Source organism: Cinclus cinclus, chromosome 1 (genome assembly GCF_963662255.1).
Source record: "Cinclus cinclus chromosome 1, bCinCin1.1, whole genome shotgun sequence".
NCBI lineage: Eukaryota > Metazoa > Chordata > Aves > Passeriformes > Cinclidae > Cinclus > Cinclus cinclus.
The window spans coordinates 97886487-97907394 of record NC_085046.1 but is presented as its reverse complement, the minus strand read 5'-3'; the positions used below and the strand labels follow the sequence as shown (position 1 = coordinate 97907394).

At 33.5% G+C, this 20908-nt stretch overlaps 1 protein-coding gene across 1 annotated transcript in view; it reads right to left on the bottom strand.

The window, feature by feature from the left end:
• Positions 1-19106: 19106 nt before the first annotated feature.
• The window catches only part of CDH19 (cadherin 19), a 37451-nt gene continuing 35649 nt past the window's right edge, over positions 19107-20908 (bottom strand). The window contains exon 11 of the mRNA XM_062500823.1: positions 19107-19600. Coding sequence (XP_062356807.1) covers positions 19107-19600 — 494 coding nt within the window. The remainder of the gene's footprint in view (positions 19601-20908) is intronic.

Genomic DNA, 20908 nt, shown 5'->3' with positions numbered 1-20908 from the left:
GCTGTGTTCCATCCTGTATAGAAACAGTTAGGTAAAATAACCTAAAAGAATCAGATGTCTCAACATGTCTTAGTATTTATTAGAGAAAAAAAATAGCATGAAAAGGAAATTAGAAGATCAATTTTATGTGAGTAATAAACAGCAATTTTTTTAAATGTCAGCTCAGAAAATAATAATAAATAACAAGAGCACCTACATTAATAAGAACAGTGATAAGCCAAGATGATTATAGTATTTCGCAGATTGTTTTGTACCATTTTCTTCCCTTTATATGTTAGAATAAAAACCTATAATCTTTTGCCAGAAGATGAGAAAACAACAATTTTAAGCTATTTGACATGAAACGAGTTGATATAAAAAACCAAAACTGCTGTGAATGAGGATGAGAAGTTACTTGACTGCATTTTATAATGTTGAGGTCATTCAGTGAACATACGTAAGTAGCATATATAACTGGGTGAAAAAAAATTCAGTGCAGGCACAAAATACAGTCAAAATCTTCTTGTTAGAACCGTTATTATTTTCCAAATAAATTCTCTGTTGAATGTCAACCTATGCTGGATCTAGCTGTTTTTAAAATGATTTTTTCCAATACAGTGGAATCAGACCTTACTGATATCAAAGCAACTTGTTAATGAGTATATTTCTTTCTGAACTTTGTGGTAATCAGGGGCAATGGCAGTCATTTCAGAAAAATTAGAAACAAATAATTGAAAGTAATTGACTTTGTTAAAATAGAAACTTAGGATGAAATAAAGTAAGTGAATATGAGTTTTGTAGAATAATAAGAGATTGTTTTATCTCTTGTGCTAGGCTTCATCTGAAATGTAAAGTTTTGAAGTTATAAAATCAGATTTCATCCATATCCCATGACTCCCTATCGGCTGAGGGGATGATTGTCTATCATGCCTACATTTCTTTGCTATTAATTCCTTTCTCACACAAACATAGTTTGGACAAATTTTTTGCTATCTAGTGTTTCAGGAAGACAATATTATGGACTACAATTTATCTTGCAATTTTCTTACTATATTCTTATTGCCTCTATTCATGTTGCTTTGCTGTGTGCACTTGTTTTGTTTTCCTGAGACCATTACATATTCATAACCACATAGGTTAGAATATGTCTTTCTTTAAATCAGTTGCCCCAGATTCTATAGTGATGAAGCTAAAAGTGAATTGCTGAGTCAAATATACACATTGTCTTATATTTCAATCTTCAGGATTAAATAGATTTCTATAAAAAGTTAGAAGATAGACCATCTTAATTCCTAGGTTACTTTAAAAATTCCCCAATCAGTCAAAATACCTAGCCTAGAACTTTTCTAATTCTGGAAGTGTTCCATTTGGCAGAAATAAATCATTTGTTTGATTGATTGGCAAACTTACGATGAAGACTACTAGTCCTGTGAAATTCACAGAGAATTGTTTGAGACTGTGGTAACAGCACTGGTTTTGGGAAGTCTGGTGGAGAAGGCAAGTGAGAGGGGCAAACTACTGAGGTGGGTCCTACATTTCACATATATAGTCCCAGTGTCTCAAATGTCTGCTGGAGAGTTCAGAAGGTTCTCAAGAACCTTGTAACGTAGGAGAAAGCTACAGCTACTGTACAAAAAGTTATAGAATAAATTCTATAACTTTAGAGAAAGTCTGCTTAATTAATAAATTTTCATAGGATGGATACTTAATTGAAGCTAGGATTAGTGATCTCTCATATGTTAAGGTTTCCTTTTGTCAGAGCTATGATGCTCTGATATATTTCCCATGTGACATATGAACTGATTGGCATATTGCAGGACTGAATATTTATGGGGAGGGTTGAGTTTGTTTCAGGTTCAGCTGGAAAGTCATTAAATTCAAATAACAAAACATATTCTAAGATTTTTAGCTGTTAATATCTTTCTACTACAAGGAATTGCCTCAGAACATCTGAACTGAATGAAATATATACAGTCAAGAGCCTTTGATTCGTTAAAAATTACATGTTATTGTCTTGAAATTTTGCTATCTCAATGCAGATTTTAATCAAGGCATGTAATGTACCCAAGAGCTTTGCATATTTCAGGATAACATAAAACTGCAGAAACTTCAGCTCAAACATTTTGAATAATTTTTTGAAGTTCATTTCACAAACCAAAACCCAAATCTGCTTACTAATATCTTTCCTTTGTAAGGGAAAGTATTTTTCTTCTGATGTTCTTTCTCAGTGAAGTAATATACTCATTATTTTTAAAAAAAAGATAAAATCTTTATGTCTCTTCACACTGTGGTACAGAAGAAAACATTAATAAAATAAAATCTAGATGGGAAACATAGCATAAGAAGTAATACTTCACCTACAGGGCCTTCTTTGAGCTTTATCCAAATATTAAACAAAATCAATTAGTCTTCCTTTTAATCTTTTACTCACTCCCCCCACCCCCCCATTCAAAATTCCAAACTTCAAGAGTATGAGGATTTGGCCTCTTCAGTTGAACAAAGAGATACACTGGCATTAATAATACTAAACTTCTAGCCTTCTACTAAAAAAAAGTTTAGTCTAGATTTAAGTGTTCCTACCAATTGATCCCCTAGTAAAAGAGTATAAGCATATGCTGAAATTTGAAATAAATTCAGCATTTACTTGCTTATTTGTTTGGTTTCTGAGTCCTTACTTGCTTGCTTTTCTCCCAGTGGAAGTGGGTGCATTTTTGGAATGCAATCATAGTTGAATTGCTGCAAAGGAAACAAGATAGCAGGTCCTATTGAAAAAAGAGATGTTTAAATAATTGAACTTATGCCTAACTTCATTTTGAAAACAGAACATCAATAAAAATTAAATATAATGTAAAAGCATAAAAGATTGTGTAACTATTCCATATTATTTCACCTATGGTCTCCTTCTTCTACAGATTTTTGAAATATTCCCATGCAGATAATTTTTTTTTTTTTTCCTGAAGGCTGGATCTATGTTACCTTCAAAACTATGTTTGAAGCTGAGCTTATCCATTTTGGGTGAACAGAAATAATCCTTAACAGACAGATTTAGGGATAATTTCCATGCACATTTCGTTGAACACAGAATGAAAATTTTGTGTAAAATCAAACCCATAATATAAAAAGCACAAAATTTTAAAAACAACATAGAGAATGAGAGAAAAGGTATCATCTTTACAAAGAGAAGTAGTTTCTAAAATACCAGAAAAAACTCTCTCTACTGTTGATGCGTAATCTGACTCACAGGGAAGATAATCAGAGAGACGAGATTATTTTGCTTGGCTCACACTGCATTATTTTTGAATTGTGGATTGAAACTTGAACTAAGATAAAAAATAGGTATTAAATTTACATCATTTATTTTTTCTATTAATTTGAAAATTTCAAGTTCACATATGTGGCAGTCATCTTGAATTTTAAATTTTCCAAGATTTTTGCAACACAACCTACTTTCATGGAAAAAGAAGAATATTCTCTTCCTGGTCTCCAATTTTGCACTACTATATAAAAAAGCAAGGAAGTAAGCCCGTTTTCCAAATTCACTAGCTTTTTCCTTGCCAGTGCTTTTCACCATTTTATTTACCTGAATAAAAGGAAAAGACCCCCTCCTAACAAGAAATATTGCCAAAAGACTCAAAAGATATAACTAACAGTTTGTCTCTCTTCCCTCAAGTCCTTGCATGTAGATTGCCAATGCTCCTGGATTTGTCTTTTAGCACTGTTAACATGTGAAATCTTTGAAGCAGATGTGATCATTTGGATCACAATTTCTTCACTCCCAAGAGCTAAAGAGACTCAATCACGACTGGCTCTCTTAGAACTATGATAATACATTTAAAAGTACATTTACAAAATTAATACTAAAATTGCAATGTATCTCTGCGCATGTCATAAAGCTGGTTCTGCAGAAAACACACTTTGCTGTACATGAATTGTGAGCAGAATGTTGAAAATAATGTCAAATACAGATTAAACCCCACAGATCTGTAAATGCAACATTTTTTTTCTTGGAAAGAAAAAAATAAATTTTGTGTACTCAAGTTTATCCTGGTAGGTACTAATTAACTAATTCTGAAAAGAAGAAGATAAGGTTTTCCTGGTTATTTTTGAAAGTTTATTCCTCAAATAGTTAATGTATTAGCTATTATAGGGTAATTTTAGTGATGGCAATCAAGATATCTTTAGAGTAATAGCTACTACTGCTTACAAGTGTCAGATGTTTTATTGTAAACCAGGAGAGAAAAAAGCCAACAAACAAGCCAACAAGTAACACCCACCACCCACTCACTCCCAGAAAAAAAGAAAAAAAATGCCCTCTCTGCCCTCATTATCTGTGATTGTGGATAGACAAAAAAATTGAGCACTTCAAAAGAGACAATTTTAATAGAAGCCACTATTTTATATGAAAAATGAACACTGACAAGCTTTCCATCAAATTAATTATTTGAAATTTGTAAATAAATTTCTGGAAATTTCCCAAGTTCTCTGTAGTTCAGTCATGCCCTTTGGTTCACATATTTACAATTTGACGCTAAAAATTTATTGCCATCCTGAATTTGGAAGCTAGTCTACAAAATCAGTGCCTTTATAAATGACTGGAAAGACATTTTAATGAATGACAAGTTCAAGCTAATAATTTTCTGCCTTTGAAATCTCAGATAATTTTCTATTATTCTGTTAAACTTGGAATACAACACTTCATCAGTTTAGAAGCTACAGAAAATTCTATTGTATATGTATCATTTTATAATTTCTTTGCATTATTTAACCAATTCATGAGTCAAATTGTACAATAGATTTAACGATGAAAGATTGAGAAAGAATTTCCCCTTGCCTAGATATATCAGAAAAAAAGAAAAAGCACCTGGATTTTGCAGAACACTTTGAATTCAAGTTCCCATTTAAAAGAAATATATTCTGTTTCATACAAAGGAGTAAAATATTACTTAGTCTATTTTACAGGGAGAAAAATCAATCAAGATTCACTCAAAGTCACTAATATTCCATAGGTTTGAGCATTGTTTGTATAGAGATTCTGCTGTGAGACTGGGACTCAAATACAGTAGAACATAGGTCATAAACAAAAGGTAAAAGGTGAGCAAGGATTCACAAATGAGAAGCCACGCTTGACTACTCTAAGAGTCTTCTACAATTAAATGACTCAGTGGGTAGATGAGGGGAGAGCAGTGGACATTGGACACCTCATCCTGTGGAAGGCTTTTGGCTCTGTCTTCTGTAAGATCCTCAAAGATAAGCTGCTGAAATATGGGCTGCATAAGAATGGAGGTGGATTGAAAAGCATTGAGTACCTGAGCCCAAAGTATTGGATCAGAAAGTTCAGTTAGAGATATCAGACAGTGTATCCCAGGGATCTATACTGGGTCTAGTCCTCTTCAATATTTTATTAATGATCTGGGGGAAATGTTGACAGCATGCACATTCTGTTTCACAAAATAGATATTTGGCTTCTGAAGAGGTAAGAGGATGAACCTAGAACCTCCTGCCAACCCTAGATATGGCAATGCAAGGCAATGATAACTTATGTGACTCTCAAAAGGAACTATCTACCTAATAAGAATTTTTCTGAAAAAATGTCATTCAAATAAATAGAGTAAAAAGTCATGAGTGGGATGTGAAACCAAATGCTACAAGATCTTAAAGCCAGAGAAGTTATTACTGAATGAAAAAGACAAGTTTCACTACTTTGACAGCTGATTCCTAGAGATGGATGTTAATATAGAACAGAACTAAAATGTTTTAAAAGGAATACCAACTGAAACAATAAGACAATATATGGAAGAAAAGTGTACATCAAAGCAGATATTATTATAGACTACAACAGCTTTGTTTTCTCTGAGCTCATGCTGGAGTTCCAAGATACCTGACAAACTCATATCAATGACATGACATTGCCTCAAATGTTCATCAGGAAGACATAAATATACATATACATATACATATACATATACATATACATATACATATACATACATATACATATACATCTGGAGCTGATGCAACAGTTTTAAAATGTTTTGCTCCAGAGTCCTCCGTCAGGAAGAGAAATGAACAAGAAAAAAATAAGGGTCATGTCAATTAAACAGAATAACAGAATGAGTAAGTACCATTAGCTGTGATAGCTGTGTCACATATTGAACAACCAGAATTTGTCATTCTTGGTGCCAGCTATCTGCCCTGGAATACCAGCCAAGAATGTGGTGGTCAGTACAACCTTTGTGCAAATTTTGTAAAACAAGTTGAGGGGAGAGATACCAACTGCATGGGAGCTTCTATCCAAATTGCCTTTTGTGGCAATTTTGAATATACAAATATTTTTTCATGCCCCTTGAACGTCGTGCTTTAGGGCAAAGCTTGTCACGCTTTAGGGCAGTTCATTCTGGTACCATGTACCTTCTGGATTTCAGTTTAACTTTTTGAGCACTAGGTTTGGATATTTTAGAATAATCATCAACCCTAACTTACCATCAGCTGACCATGCTGCTTAGAGTGAGGCACTTTGTGTAAACTCTGACCTCATTATTAACAAGGAGGATGAGATGGGTGCTCCTTGCTTTTCCTAAGCTCTGGCTTCTTTGGATGAGGTTGCTGGTTCTTTCATCTACAGCTCCCTTTCCTGGCATCTGACTCTCCTGCAGAAACCACTGCTGCCCCTGAACAGCGAGAGAGCTATCATGATGGAGAAGAAAAGGAAGCTCAGTCCGTAATACCTTTTTACTATTTTCTTTTTTCTACTCTTTTATAAGAATTCTTGCTTTATTCTTTTTCTTATAGATCTTTTCATATAATGCTCTCTCTTGGTCTGATTCCTCAATTTGTTCAGTATTTCTGTTATTATAGCAACAACATTTTTTCATTGGCTGGTATTGTTTATTTTTCATGCTTTATAACAATAATAATTTCAAAACAAAACAAACATCTGCTCAACTGCAGTAAATTATCTGGCTTACATTCTCTCTGCAGAGTAAAAATAGCTGAAGTTTATTTCATAAAGTGAGCGTTTTTAGGCTGTGGTATGCCTGACACGAGTACTGCTCAAAGGCAGAATTTAACCTTTCATATCTGGTTTAAAGTGCTCAACCACTCTCCCATAATTTCCAGCAATTTTTGGCCCTGAGTTTCTATAAGTCTTATATGATCAATTAATTAGAAAACAGAGCACCACTTGAAGAAACAAGTGATTTTTAATGGCAGGTCCACTTCTTCAATTTGCAACATTATTGGATGCTATTAAAATAGTTAACCCACAAAATACTGATTCATGTTCTCCTGAGAAGCTGCTCTTTTGAATTTGACTCCAACAGTAAAATAATCCTCAAAGAATTATTCAGGATGAGGCTAATATTAGAGCACCTCTCTGCAGAGAAGTGCAGGCAGGCAGGTGTAGATATGTCAAGGCAGCCACATGTAAGCCTGTTATGATTTCAGAGCTGCACAGTGGAGCTGCTTTTAGAGTGTTAGCACAATTTCTTTCTAATAAGGGTTTATTTATCTGCTTGAATGATAATATGGTTTCTATATCTACAGCTGGCTGGCATCTGGACAGCTCAGGGGATGGTGGGAAAATTCACATGATTCTTTATTCACACATAGTGAGACACATGAACCAGAGTGACAGGAGCAGAACACCTCCAGTGCAGATTCTATTTGTGTCACACTTCATTTGCCACTTTCCCAGTAGCATCTCATAACACAGAGCATACTCCATGACTCCACGTGCCTCATTGGGTACCACTTTTCTCAACATTTTTGGTGAACTCATCAAGCATTGCTAAACCCTTGCACAGAAACTCTTATTGTCTATGTATGTAGCAGAGTAAATAATTTTGAGCTGTTGTAAGATGGGGATCAATATGTAGACTAAAAAATTGGTTTTTTCTTAGTTAGATTTACTATAACTATACTTTTAGAAACTGGAATTTAAAAAGTTTGTGAAGCAGAAAGATGCCATTCATACAATGGCCTAGACAAGAAAATCAAACAAAGAAACAAAAAAAGGTGTTAGTTTGTATATCTATAATCAAATTGAATTTATGGTTGTTCCTGAGACAAAATATCACTGCATGGAATATCAGCTGCATGGAATGATATTGAATTATATAGGCTTAAGGGTTCTACAATGCATTCATGCTTATCTCAAGAAGAATATCAAATACTTTAGTATTTCTTAAACAGAATAGCCATAAAAATATGTATAATTTTTCTCCTTTCCTCCTGCAACTGAACCCATATAGGTAAGCCACAAGCAAGCCTGATTTTCTTACCAGTGGATGTTGCATTAACAGTTATGTGTCATTTGACAGAAAAATCACTTGGAAAGGAAAATAACTGAAATATTAACATTTGAAAGCCTTGTGTGAATCTATTCTGAAATGAATCCTTTAAGAAAGAATTAGAATTATTTGCAGAATTGGTGTACTAGAAGATGAAAAAGAATGCAGAATAAAAATATTTTATGTGAGAATAGTGTATTTCTAACCAAAGTGTTCAACTGATAAGTGACATAAACTTATTAAAACCTAGAATTAAAAATCCCATTCTGTTGCCACTGAAAAGTTAATCACAGTGTGAAGCTAATCCTGGATATTAGGATTTTCCCACCAATAAGCCTCATGGTATATAAAGTAGGTCCTACAGTAGCACATCTATGCTTTACATGCTAAGACTTGAGCCCATATGAACCATCTTAAGTTAAAAAAAATAAATAAGAAGAAAGAAAGAAAAATGAAAAAGAACCACAATAATCAGCATTTAAGTTAATATAGGAGCATGAAAGAATGTACATAATCATCTACTTAGTGGAAGCTTCTTGTGCAGTAATTCTCAATAAGCACTGGATTTTTGGGTCCTCTGTAAAGAAATAAAAATTCATTGCTTAAACAGATGAAAAAACTATTTTCTGTAACCATCAGAAAAATAAATAAATAAAGCAGACATGGCTATATTTCATTAGGATTTTTTCAATATATTTGCAAGATTAATTCAGTTGATGGAAGCTTTTAACACCAGAAATACTGTACTGCAACAATAAAGACGTATTGGAGTAGTAGTTAAAAACTCAAGAGCCTATTGCTTTACTCTGATGTTTTGCAGTAAGGTGCAGAAACCCAAAAGACAATTAATAAGGTTCTTAGTGAAGTGTTTAGGCTAGTCCTGAAATAAAGAATAACGCTTATATAAAACGGTTGGGCAAACCTTTTCAGAATTCTAGTATAACATTGTATAAAACTGCTCATTGTTAAAGCATATGAGTGTAGCCTTAATGAGCACGTGTGCTTCTACAGACACACAGAATTTTCAGCAGTGCAGCTGTTTAGTTATCTTTTTCTCATCCATTAGTCTAAGCAAATCTGCATAAAACATAGCCCCCAGTAAACGGCTTCACACTTAAGAAAAACAAACCACTATAAATATCCCCAAAATGATACTATTTTAAGGACTTTTAAAATATGGTTTCTAGTGTATGGATGATTGATTGTTCCAGCCAAGAATCCTCTCTCAGTAATGAGAAAAATACCTTCCAAGAAAATCAGTAGACATTTATTTATTTTCTACTTGTTTTACATAAGACAGGGTTAAGGACGCACTAGGGCTTCTGAATATCAGTTTCAGGTGGTAGGAATTCAGAACATGTGTTGTGAATTGGATAATTAGGTTTTTATAATTAGCTGTTTTGATGGAGGAGCATGCATAGTCAAAAAAGGCATCCGAGACTAGAAGAAGGAAGTTTTTGAAAGCTGTAATGTCAGATTGAGCTGGACTGCTGCCAAGAATGTGCTCAAAGATTAACCTAAAAACTCAAAGTGTAAATGGTATTGAAGAAAATAGTGGTTCTGTCAGAAAATGATGTTTTCCTCTCTTTACACTGTTGCCACATATGTACTTTTGAAAACTCAAAGGATGGTTCAAGGTATAGTGTCATTTTAAAACAATCACAGGGGAAAGAAAATGGATGTTCCTGTCTCAGATTAATCTCTGAAGTTTATCTTTTAATGGCTTTTCAAGGTCTGAGTTTTTTCTCATTTCTTTGTTGTTATGCTTTGTTATTGAATATGAGTTATGACTTAATTTTCTTACTCTGGTTTTGAGATGCATGACGTTTGTTTTCTTTCTCGTCCTCCCACATTTTTCTCTAAGGTACAGATTGCAGGGCTTCCCTTCAGCTACTATGAGAGATACTGGTAAACGGGTAGGAATACAAGTCCTTTCGCTATGCCTAGGTTGAATCTAACTTTTTTGGGGTATGCCAGCTTCTGAAAAATGGCAGGGAATATTAAATTCCCAGGAAGTCAGAAGCAATAAAACATAAGAAAATTGCCTGTGATCAAAGAAAGAAATAAACAAGAATTGTTGGGATTAGGATGAAGTAATTTATCTAAGAAAACAGTTTGTATGCTTTCTCGACCTATATATGCATAATACTGTTTGCACCTCTTAAATAATAAGAAAAACCAAACTGATTTTGGGGTGGTTAAGGTCCACTAAAAGAACCACTGGAACTTCTGTTTCTTTTCTCTTTTCTCTATAAAGATTTCATTATTTTTCCTGAAACATTACCGGTAGACAAGGAGCACCCATGCTTACACTGTTAAACTTCCAGACTTCAGAGGTCAAATCATTATTTCACATATGAAAAGGTAATAATAGTCAAAATCAAAGGATTATGAGATCAGATAATTTGTGTTTAATGATCCTGATTACATCGTTGAAAATTTTTCCCACTTTCAACTCTCTAGTAGGGATTACAAAAATACTTCCCATCACACTATCAACTTAAAATTTACAGTGAAATATCAGTAGCATATCACTCTAAGGGAACAATATAATGGAAAGCATTTCTAATATCTCAGGTCTCTGCAATAGCAGGAATGTTGTTAAGGGTCTCTAAGGATATTTTGCATATTAAAAAAAAAATAAAAAAAAGTTTAAATTCTTTTATTACAGCTTAAGTTGTAGAACTCCCAGTGGGTTCCATTTCTGATTGTCTTTCAAACTGCATTCCACAATGACGTTTCTAACTGCTTACAGTGGTTTTGGTTCCCCCCTGCTCTTTTTTTTTTTTCTTTTTCTTTTTTTCCCCTTTTAGAGGTGCACATTAAAGAAACATCAAGAAAATGCTCAGAGCAAAAAATGCACACTTGTCAGAATCCTACAAGCCAGTGAATCAATAAGGAGGAGAAACTTGGAAAGCTAAAATTGTTCTGCACAATCTTTGGAGAAAACCAATATACAAATGAAGTGTGCATTTTTCAGGAATGTCAGGAACAGTTAATTTACATCCCAGATAATGCAAAGAAAAATTAGAAAGATGGTACAAACTGGATTTAATTTTCAGTGCCCAGAAATTATTTATTTCTATTTACACTGCTATTTAGTATCAACCCAATATATCAACTACACTAATAGCCTGAAAACATCTGCTTTATCCCTAAGGAATGAAGCAGAGACCTCTTCTGTGACAGCTATTTGGTGCATTTGGCTGCCCCTACAACGATTTGCATGGTAAACTTTTCTTGGACAGGAGTAAAAGCAAACAAGAAAACATCAGCAAAGTATTTTCCTCTTTGAATTTTTGCTGTTCCAAAATTTTGCAAGTTTTTACAGAAGCAGTTTGTGAATCCTTTTAAGAAGACTACTTCTCTAGTCATCAGGTTCTCGTTGTCTCTGCCGCTCTCCAGGAGTAATGAAAAAGAAATATTGCAAACCTTTTGCAATAAGTCTTGAAGACTACTTTGGTTGGTTGGTGTTTTTAGTGAATCCAAACCATCTATCACATAGGAGCAGTTGGATCAACAAATTTTCTGCTGGGAAAGGGATGAATGAATCAAAACATGTGGTGAACAATTAGAAATTTCCTATTACAAATATACACTAAAGTAATAGCAAAGATGAAAATATATTTCTGACAAATACATACAAATTATATTATTCTAGTATTTACTTTTTCTCTAGTAATGCAGAGCAACAGAAAAGTTAGGGATATCTTCACCTCCTTTCAGAGGTATTCCACTTCCAGAAATACTTGAAATTTTAGGAAATTAATTCTTAGTTTCTGAATGTGTTTTCCTGTTGAAAACATTCCAGTGATTGTAGATGTGTAGGTAGCTACTGTGGAGATATAACTGTTTGTGAGGGACTTGGTATTAACATAACTCAGGCCAGCTGTTCTCTGGATTTGTCTTGACCTGAGAGAAAATATGTTATGGCTTGTTTAAACATAAAGAATTATGCAACTGTCAGGTAACTATTATCTGATTTGTTTCAGCATTGTTAAGCTTTATGTAATAATATGGTGTAATTCTATATATCTGTATTTGTATTTTTGTGTTTGCTTGAAAGGGTTATTTGCTGTAGAATGAACCTATGATCTTAAAATAAAATCCAGAATATAATAAAATGAAAAAATGAGAAGAGGCTTTGAAAATATTGTCCTAGGATGCTGCCATTGGAACAGCTTGCTACAAGGTGCAAACAGCTTACTAGTGCTTAACTTCTGATCACTGAATGGATGCAATATTGCAACCTGGTTAAAATGAGCTTTAGAATAAAGAAGTAGTCAATGTATGTAGAAAAACTATATAAAATATAATCAGACTTGTAGACCAGTGAAGAAAAATTAGCAAGTAAAGAATGCTAGCAAACATAAAACATCCTCAAGCAAATATTTTGGTCACATGACAGAATTTTTTTTCCCAGTGACATACAAAACCAAAACTGACAAGCTCAGGTGGATATATAGCTTTTATATGAAGTGTTGTGGTTTAAAACCAGCTGGGAATAAAACTCCAAATAAGCTGCCCCATTTCCCTGTGCCCTCTTCTGGTGAGAGAGGGAGAAAGGCAGAGACCATGGGTTGAGGAAAAATTTTACTGAAAACAGACATTAGTGGGCTGAGAAATGAACAGTACCAACAATATTAATAACAAAAATTTACAAAAGAAGGGGTGATTTACATGCAAGCAAGGTGCTCATCACCTTGATTAAGTTCTGCATGGCCACTGAGATAAAGTAAAATGATGGATGATATTTCAGGATCTACAAGTTGTTTCCAGCTCAGGAGCTCATCAGCTAAAGGAAGCATTTGACCTCTTTTGGCCTTGATTTCATGCATCTTTCTCTGCACTTCCTTAAATTTCTGATAGCAAAATAGCTATATCTACAAAAAGCTGACTTGGAAACCTTTAGCTGTTATTAGGAGAATATAAAGCAATGATAGTCATTCAAGACTGACAGGAGCTATCCCCAAAGGAAAAAAAAAAAAAGATTTTTTTTTTTTTTTTTTTTTAATCCAAATATACAGAAAGGCAAAAGGAGCAAGATAAGTCCTTATACCCCTGTCAGACTGGGGAAAGTAGATGAAGCTTTGGGTGTGATTACCCGTGACTTAGTGTCCACAGTGAGACGAAGGAGAGGTATTAGAAAGAGTTCTTTGCTATGGAAGGTCTACTGTGTCTAAACCTTTCCCATAAGGAAAGATGTCTCACTTATTTTGAAGTCCTGGAGAGTCCAGCCTGCCTTGAATTCTTATGATGTCTGAGGTAGTGGCAACACAGGATGGAAGTTGAAAAACTTATTCCAGATTTTTAGATGGCTGAGGCTGAGATGTACCACAGGGGATGAAAGTGCTATAGAAGCTGTCTAGGACGTTTTTTTACATTCAGTGGTGGAAAAGCAAGAATAAGACTTTTGTGATAACAAGATACAGAAAGAACCTGGAAGATGTATTACTTTAGACATTATGCTTTGATAATTCTTATAAAATAATTGCAAAGTAATTGTAATAACACTCTAAATTCATAAGTGATATAAGTAAATTGTCATTTGCAACCAATGAAATGAGGTTCATCAGATACCAATGAAATGTGGGCATATTCAATTAGACTGTTGAAAGTCTAGAAGGAGATAAAGGATAACTTATTTTATCACCTCTGTGATATCTCTTGGAAACTTCTTTTTTCACCTCTTTAATATCTCTTGGACTCCTTATCTTGGTTTGCCAAAGTGTTTGTACATACGCAATAAATGATAAATTAAAAACTGAATTTTTGTGCTATGAAAATACTTTAGTAATAATATTGTAATTACATTTGGCATACTGTTTAAATTAATGTGTGAACTTCAGAAACAATACTAGTGTGGCTGGTCAGAGTCCAACAAACAGAATGAGCGGTCATATAATTAAACAGTTGGGTAGTCTAATATCAATTTAGGTTCATAGTCAACATTTTATATTATCTATTGTGTGGTACAGGTTTTGTAAATATTTGATATTTTTTTTCCTTTTCTGGAATGAATGTTGCTGTAATTCCATAGTTATTTTAGCAGCTAGACTATCCTAGTCCTGTTTAATTGCCTACTGGATAAATGCCCAGTATAATAACAGATTTTTATATTTTTGAGTACTATTTCTACACTGGATGATCTTTATTTTTGTCAATACGTTTTAACCATTTTCTATTTTTCATTTTTCAGGGCTATCCAATTTTTGCTTAACTTTCAGGTGTCCTCACTATTAATAATGCAGGATGTTTTTGACATTTTGAAGTCAAATTTACCAAATCAATATATAAAGCATTCCTTTTCCAGCTCCCAAGCTACTAAAAAATGTGTGGAAGATGTCCGTTTTAAAGAATTTTCAGAGGAAATTCTAATGACAGAGACCAATTTACTTACAATAGTGTCAGAAGTAATGTTTCATATATACATATGCATATATAAATATACGTAAATATATGTATATATAAATATATATAAATATATATGTATAAATATATACATAAAAGGAGAAAAAGGATAACTTAAAAGGACAGAGCCTTACCCATAAGAATACGCCTATTGGAGCATTCCTATGGGTAAGGCTCCATCCTTTTAGTCTTTAATGTAATAACTTTTGTAGAATCCATTTGGTCAGATATGTGCATGCAGATTTTATTCTCTCTACAAACCAAATCTATTTGAACCCCTATATATGAGTAGTTTTAAATTGTCGACTTTAATATCATGAAAGTATTACCTAGATAACAATTAAAATGTATGGCAAATTAAGAATTGGTGAATTCATATCCTGTTCCAGTTTCTCTTATTTGACAGTTTTTCAAAGCACTGATGTTTTCTAATCATATTTATTAATTTTTGGTCTTTATTAATCTTTGCTCTTTGTGAGCCTTTGCTGGCACACATCTTGTGGAGGCCTATTCATATTTCTGACTAATGTTATTATTTATTTGCTGAAGGTAAGGTGTTTCGTACTGATGTAAGCAATCTCTCTCTATGCATGTTTTATACTTCTGTACATTATTAGAATTAATTGTTACTGTTCCTTAATCTCCATGTATGAGATAGAAAGCTGATACAGGATCATGTATGAAGAATTCTTCTTTTCCCAAACAATTACAAAAGCAACCAAGTTATTATTTTCAAATGTGTCAACATTTTTTTTATAAACCATAATTTCCTCTGCTTTTCTTTATAAGACATAGGTTTACCAGTTTTCTGACAGAAAAATGCTGCAGACTTTACTGGTAGCTACTGGTGAAAAGTCTTCTTTTCCAGAATGTAAAATCACATAAACTCCTTCAACTTCTGCTCCTTAGAGAGCATGTATTAGATCTGACTTTCAACCATAAAACACACACTGTCTCTTCAAACAAATTTTACCCTCATCTGGCAGGGTGACCCCTTATAATTACGAATGAGTGTTAACCAGATTTCCAATGCAGATTTTGAAAGCAAAGCTAGGAGTGCAATGACGATACCTGTGAGAAAAAATGCGGTAGGAAAATTACATGAATTGAAGATTAAGATTGTCCTCAGTAATATGCAGAATTTCTTCTCAGTGTTATGATGATAAAAAAAAAATAACCTGCATTGGAATGTATGAAGTCAAAACCAGATTGAAGCTTTTTATTTTGGCTTAATTGATAAACAAAATCTATTTTTCCAGGCACAGCAATTAGTCTGAAGCGGCAATATGCTATCAAGTGATTTGTATATTTTTTTTTAATTTTAGACATCTGAATGCTAAGCATTTATTATATGTGCATAGTCTTAATTTCTTTGGCTTTTAGATAATAAAAGCCACAACACTTGAATCCATATGAGTGAGACTGGAACAGAAAGCTAATCTTTCGTCTGGTATTTCACCAGTTCTTTAACTCTTTCTTTACCAGGTTACAGAAAAAGACATCTGTAGGAATATCTCTTCAAAGGATTCATACAGAAAAGCAGTGTGTGTGATCATACTTCCTTTCACCAGCAAATAAGTCTTCCTTATATTCCCCTGGGCAGGTCATGAATAGCTGAATATTTATGTATCATCTGTCACCTTGCTTGCATTCTTCAGTTCAGCCAATAACATAGTGAACTCTAGCTAGTAATCATACTTTAAAGATAAAGATAATGGAAGATTCTATTTGGAAAACCGTGCCACAATTTAATATGTTTCATCATCAAAAACTCCACATTATAACTTATTATTTAATAATTTTATGTTACTCATGATTGTGATCTCTTATATATTCTTTTATATTAGAATGTTTACTTCCTTCAAATAAGAAGACAATTCTAAAAATTCTTTTTCTGTACATTGTTCAGCAAACTTAAAGAAAATGTGAAGTTCCTAGGTAAGTTCCGTGATTCTTTTCTCACATGTGGAAATAAATTGACAAAGTTGGCTTAGGTTGAATACCAGGAACCTAATAAGGCATGGTCCAGTAACATCTAGGAATAAATTATTTTTTCAGAGCAAAACATGCCCTTTCTCTGTTACGCAAACATGATTAAAGATTTTTTAGTTAAAGATCATTTAAGATCCATTGTAGGCTGTTATTCTTTTTCACATAGAAATTACTTATAATTGCCTACACAGGTTACAAAAACTATGTTTGTGGTATGAACTGTTTACAAAAAATATTTATTGTTAAAATACCTCACAGTAAAGAGAAAAAATTATGAACACCATGGTTAAGTGTTCAAGGCTATTTTCCCTCATAAATGGGTAAAATCTCTGGATTGAGAAAGGATCAGACACTGTTATCCTTTTTGTACTAAATACAACCTGAAAGCTCAAAGCCACTCTTAAAGCCACTGGGACCATCTGTGGGATAAGGATTTGTTTAGGGTATAACCCGCATAAATCTATGACCTAATCCTCAACATGTAGTTTTCACTATTGTCAACATCCAGTGGTGTATAGTTGTTCTCTCTTTCTCTAGTCCTCTCCATGGAACAAATTATTAATTTGTAAAATATTTTCTCAAATAGAAGTAATTTTGCCACATCTGTTTGAAAGCCATTGGCATAAAAGCTTAGAGTCATTAACACAATGCTTTTACTTGTGCATCTTTTAAAGCTCATTTGTAGTTGCTCATTCACACTGACTACCTACTATGAGACTGGCAAGAATCTTTTCTTTCTTATGAAGCAGGTGCTGCTTCATCTGGACCTGCTCAGATGGCCACCCTCCCCCCTTACCCCATACCCATAATTTTCCAGCTATGAATATAATGAATAATATTTCTGCCCTTACCTGACCTCACACTGAAAATCTCTCATGATTTTCAAACACCTACATGTTTTATTTTTTAGGTACCAGGAATTTAAACTTTGCACTGGCACTTTTCCACTTAGCCTACATACCCTGGTTTTCTTCAGTGAGGAGCAACTGTAGTAAACATTGCAGAATTTGTCTGTTGGGGCTGGTTTATTTGTTTGTTTCTTCCTTGGATTAGCTTTTCTGACTGTAATTCGGTTACACTTATCTAAAATCTTACTTAGAAAAAGAGGAAATTTAAAAAAGGGTAACAGAGAGAAATATTTTGCATAATTTTTTTATCATGATGCCAGCTTTTAGGTGATTGAATCAGTTGATTGCGGGAAATAATTTCTGTAAAATGAGCACTCAGTGAAAGAGAGGTGAGTAAAATACAGTTTGGTTGGTTTTTTCCAAGCAGACCATTTTGAAAACATTTGATGGTCTAATTCCAAAATTGCTGCTGGGTAGAGCTATAAGTAAAGAAATCTTCTGAGATAGCTTTATACTTGTTATGGAATTGTTGGGAAAAAATACAGTGTGAAATTAATTTTGAAATCTTACTTGAGTCTTACAGAATTATTCAGGATCATTTTCAAAGTGGATTAACATTTAAAGCATTTTATTATCTTATTATCTAATGTCATACATAAAGTTTTATAACCACCAGTTTAGCATTTTAAAGATTCTTAATATTGTTATAATAAAACTGACTACTGCAGCTAAATTTAATATTCCATAATAAAAAAATAAATCCGTGCTGGTAAATCACTCATCCTTTAAACTCTTAATAAAAAGAAAAATGCCTGTATCTGGACAGCATTTTGTTCTAAGTGCAGTAATATATAATGTAGTCGATTGCAGTATTTAAGTTAAATATTGATTCCTTTTCCTATCTCATTTGCCAAATTAAATATTGGTTTACACATTTTCTAACGATTTCATTAAAAACTAAAATGGCAGCAAATACTTTCTGATGTTGTAATGGGTTTTTTTTAATATACTGATAGGAAAAGACATTTGTTTTAGTTTTATCATCCTAATAACAATAAATAAATGATTTTGTGAGCACTTCTGACAACAGCATTAGAATATCTAGGGTCTACTTTTTCACACAATTATATTTATATAATGAAGCATTATACAAATATGCCTATTTAACTTTGGTTAATGTATGTATTCAACTGCAACAACAAAAGTCCGTCAGCTTTGGAAATTGTTTAAAGCTTATGGATAACAGAATGTTTACAACATCCATATGGCTTCTACTCCTCCTTTTGTACAAGGAAGATCCAAATTTTCAGTATCCAGAAGAGGCTCTAGATATACAAAGTAGCATAGCTTGTATTTAAGCACTTAGATAACCATAAGGTTTACAAACTATAATCTCTATCCCTTCATGTGGTAATGCCCCTCGTGTGTTTTATCCTTTCGAGAGGTTTCCACATCCAAAACTTTCTGTATTAAAACCCTTGGGCTCTTATTTCTCATGTTTTAATGCGGGGTGATCTCTTTTTTAAAAATCCGCAGTTGTGTTTGGTTGCTGAGACTTAGGAAAACAAAAGAACAATTCAAAGAGTGCTTAATCCCCCACAGTTCTATGGGAAGAGTACATGCTTGCAAGCTGTTTAAAGTGAGGTCCCCAGTCTGCAAGGTAGTCATAGCTCTGATCCAGGTCTGAAGTGGTGGAACCCAACGAGCTGAGGGATCCTGCCAAAGAGCCAGTTCCCTCAAATGCATAGGTCTGAAGTGAGTCATAGGGAGGAACGCGAGGATCTGTATTTGCTTCTTCCAGCTTTTCTGAAATAAATTGCCTGAAGATTGCGTTGTCTGGGCCAACCTGCATAGACTGTCTGTAGAGGCTCTGGATTTCAGAGGCTGCTTTCTTCCGAGGTTTGTGCTTTCGCATGACGGTGCGTGTCCTCAGTGCTGAAATATCAAAGGCTTCTGTGTCCTCCTCGCCTCCTCCTTCATCATCATAACTGACAATGTTCTCTCTGAATTCTTCCATCTTCTCTGAAAAGGGAGGCTTCTTCTTCTGCTGCTGCCTTATGGTTATAATTGCCAAAAAGAACACTGAAAAAATAAAAATGAAAGAGAAGGGACAAGGGAAAAATTAAACAGACCTAGAGACTTTGAATGTGTTTGGAAACACTAAAAAAATGGCTTCTTATCTTCGTATCAATGCTGTTGCAAAGTGAAGCTATCTTAACAAATTTATAGAGCTGTAATTTTTATGGATTTTATGGTTTTGAGATGAGCAAAGGATGTGTTGAGAAAATGGCTACAAAGGGACTTATAAAAAAGGCAAAATAAATGGAGCAGTTCTTTTGGTAGATGCAAATTTGAAACTGATGGAAACACAGGTTATTATTTTTGAAAGTGTTTTTTTTATCACATAATATATCCATTTCACATCCAGAATTTAAATTCCTAATCTCTATCAGTCTCTGTGATAAAAGCCCCATCAAGATCAAATGAAACATGAGACAATGAGCAAGATATTCTCCTCACCTTGTTGAATCATTTGGTTCCATAGAATGGTGTTCAGCTATGTCTGTTGTGCTGGTTTGCAAATCTGAAGTCTCACTAAATTCTGTGTCATTTTACTGTCAAGATCTAAAAATCAGATGATTTTATTTCTTTCATATGTGGAAAGTTTCTTAAATTTTCTTTTAAAGCATTATTTTTTTTTAATCCCACATATTTTAATTTTAACTGAACAATCCCTTTGAATTGGTCAATGACTTTCAGAGAGATTAATTCTTTCAGTTTTAATTATATCTTGCTGCAGACCGACTTAATAAATATTTTGTGGATTGTAGTTTTTACTCATAACATAAAATGATACAGCTACAAAGAATTACAGAATTTTACTCAATTTAAGAATATAAGGAATCTGAAATAGTTCTTTTTTCTACCTATTTTAAATAAATTATTATATTTGCTTTGGAGATACCAACACAAGGCTTGAAATCACTGAAACCAAGAATTTCTACTACGTATTCACAAATCAGATGGTTTTAACTTCCCAAATACTTTGCCTGATGAACTCTTCTGATGGTATACTTCCTACTTGAATATTAGTTTTCAGAGATAAATGGCAAACTTATTATATATGGAACAATTTTTTATTTAATTCTAAATAATTACAAAAATGCATTCAAAAAATTAATTCATTTAAAACCTGTGTGTCTGTAAAGAGTGCAGTAGATAGATTTTTTTTTCTTTTGGACTAATATATTAATTTATATCTCTGCTTTGGCTTTTATGAATAGGCCCAATAAAGGTCATGGGTTTATTCCACCTGCAGAGAGAACCTTTCTGCAAGAACCCAAGAAATCATTGATGAATAATTCCCCTGATGGCCTGGACAGTGATACA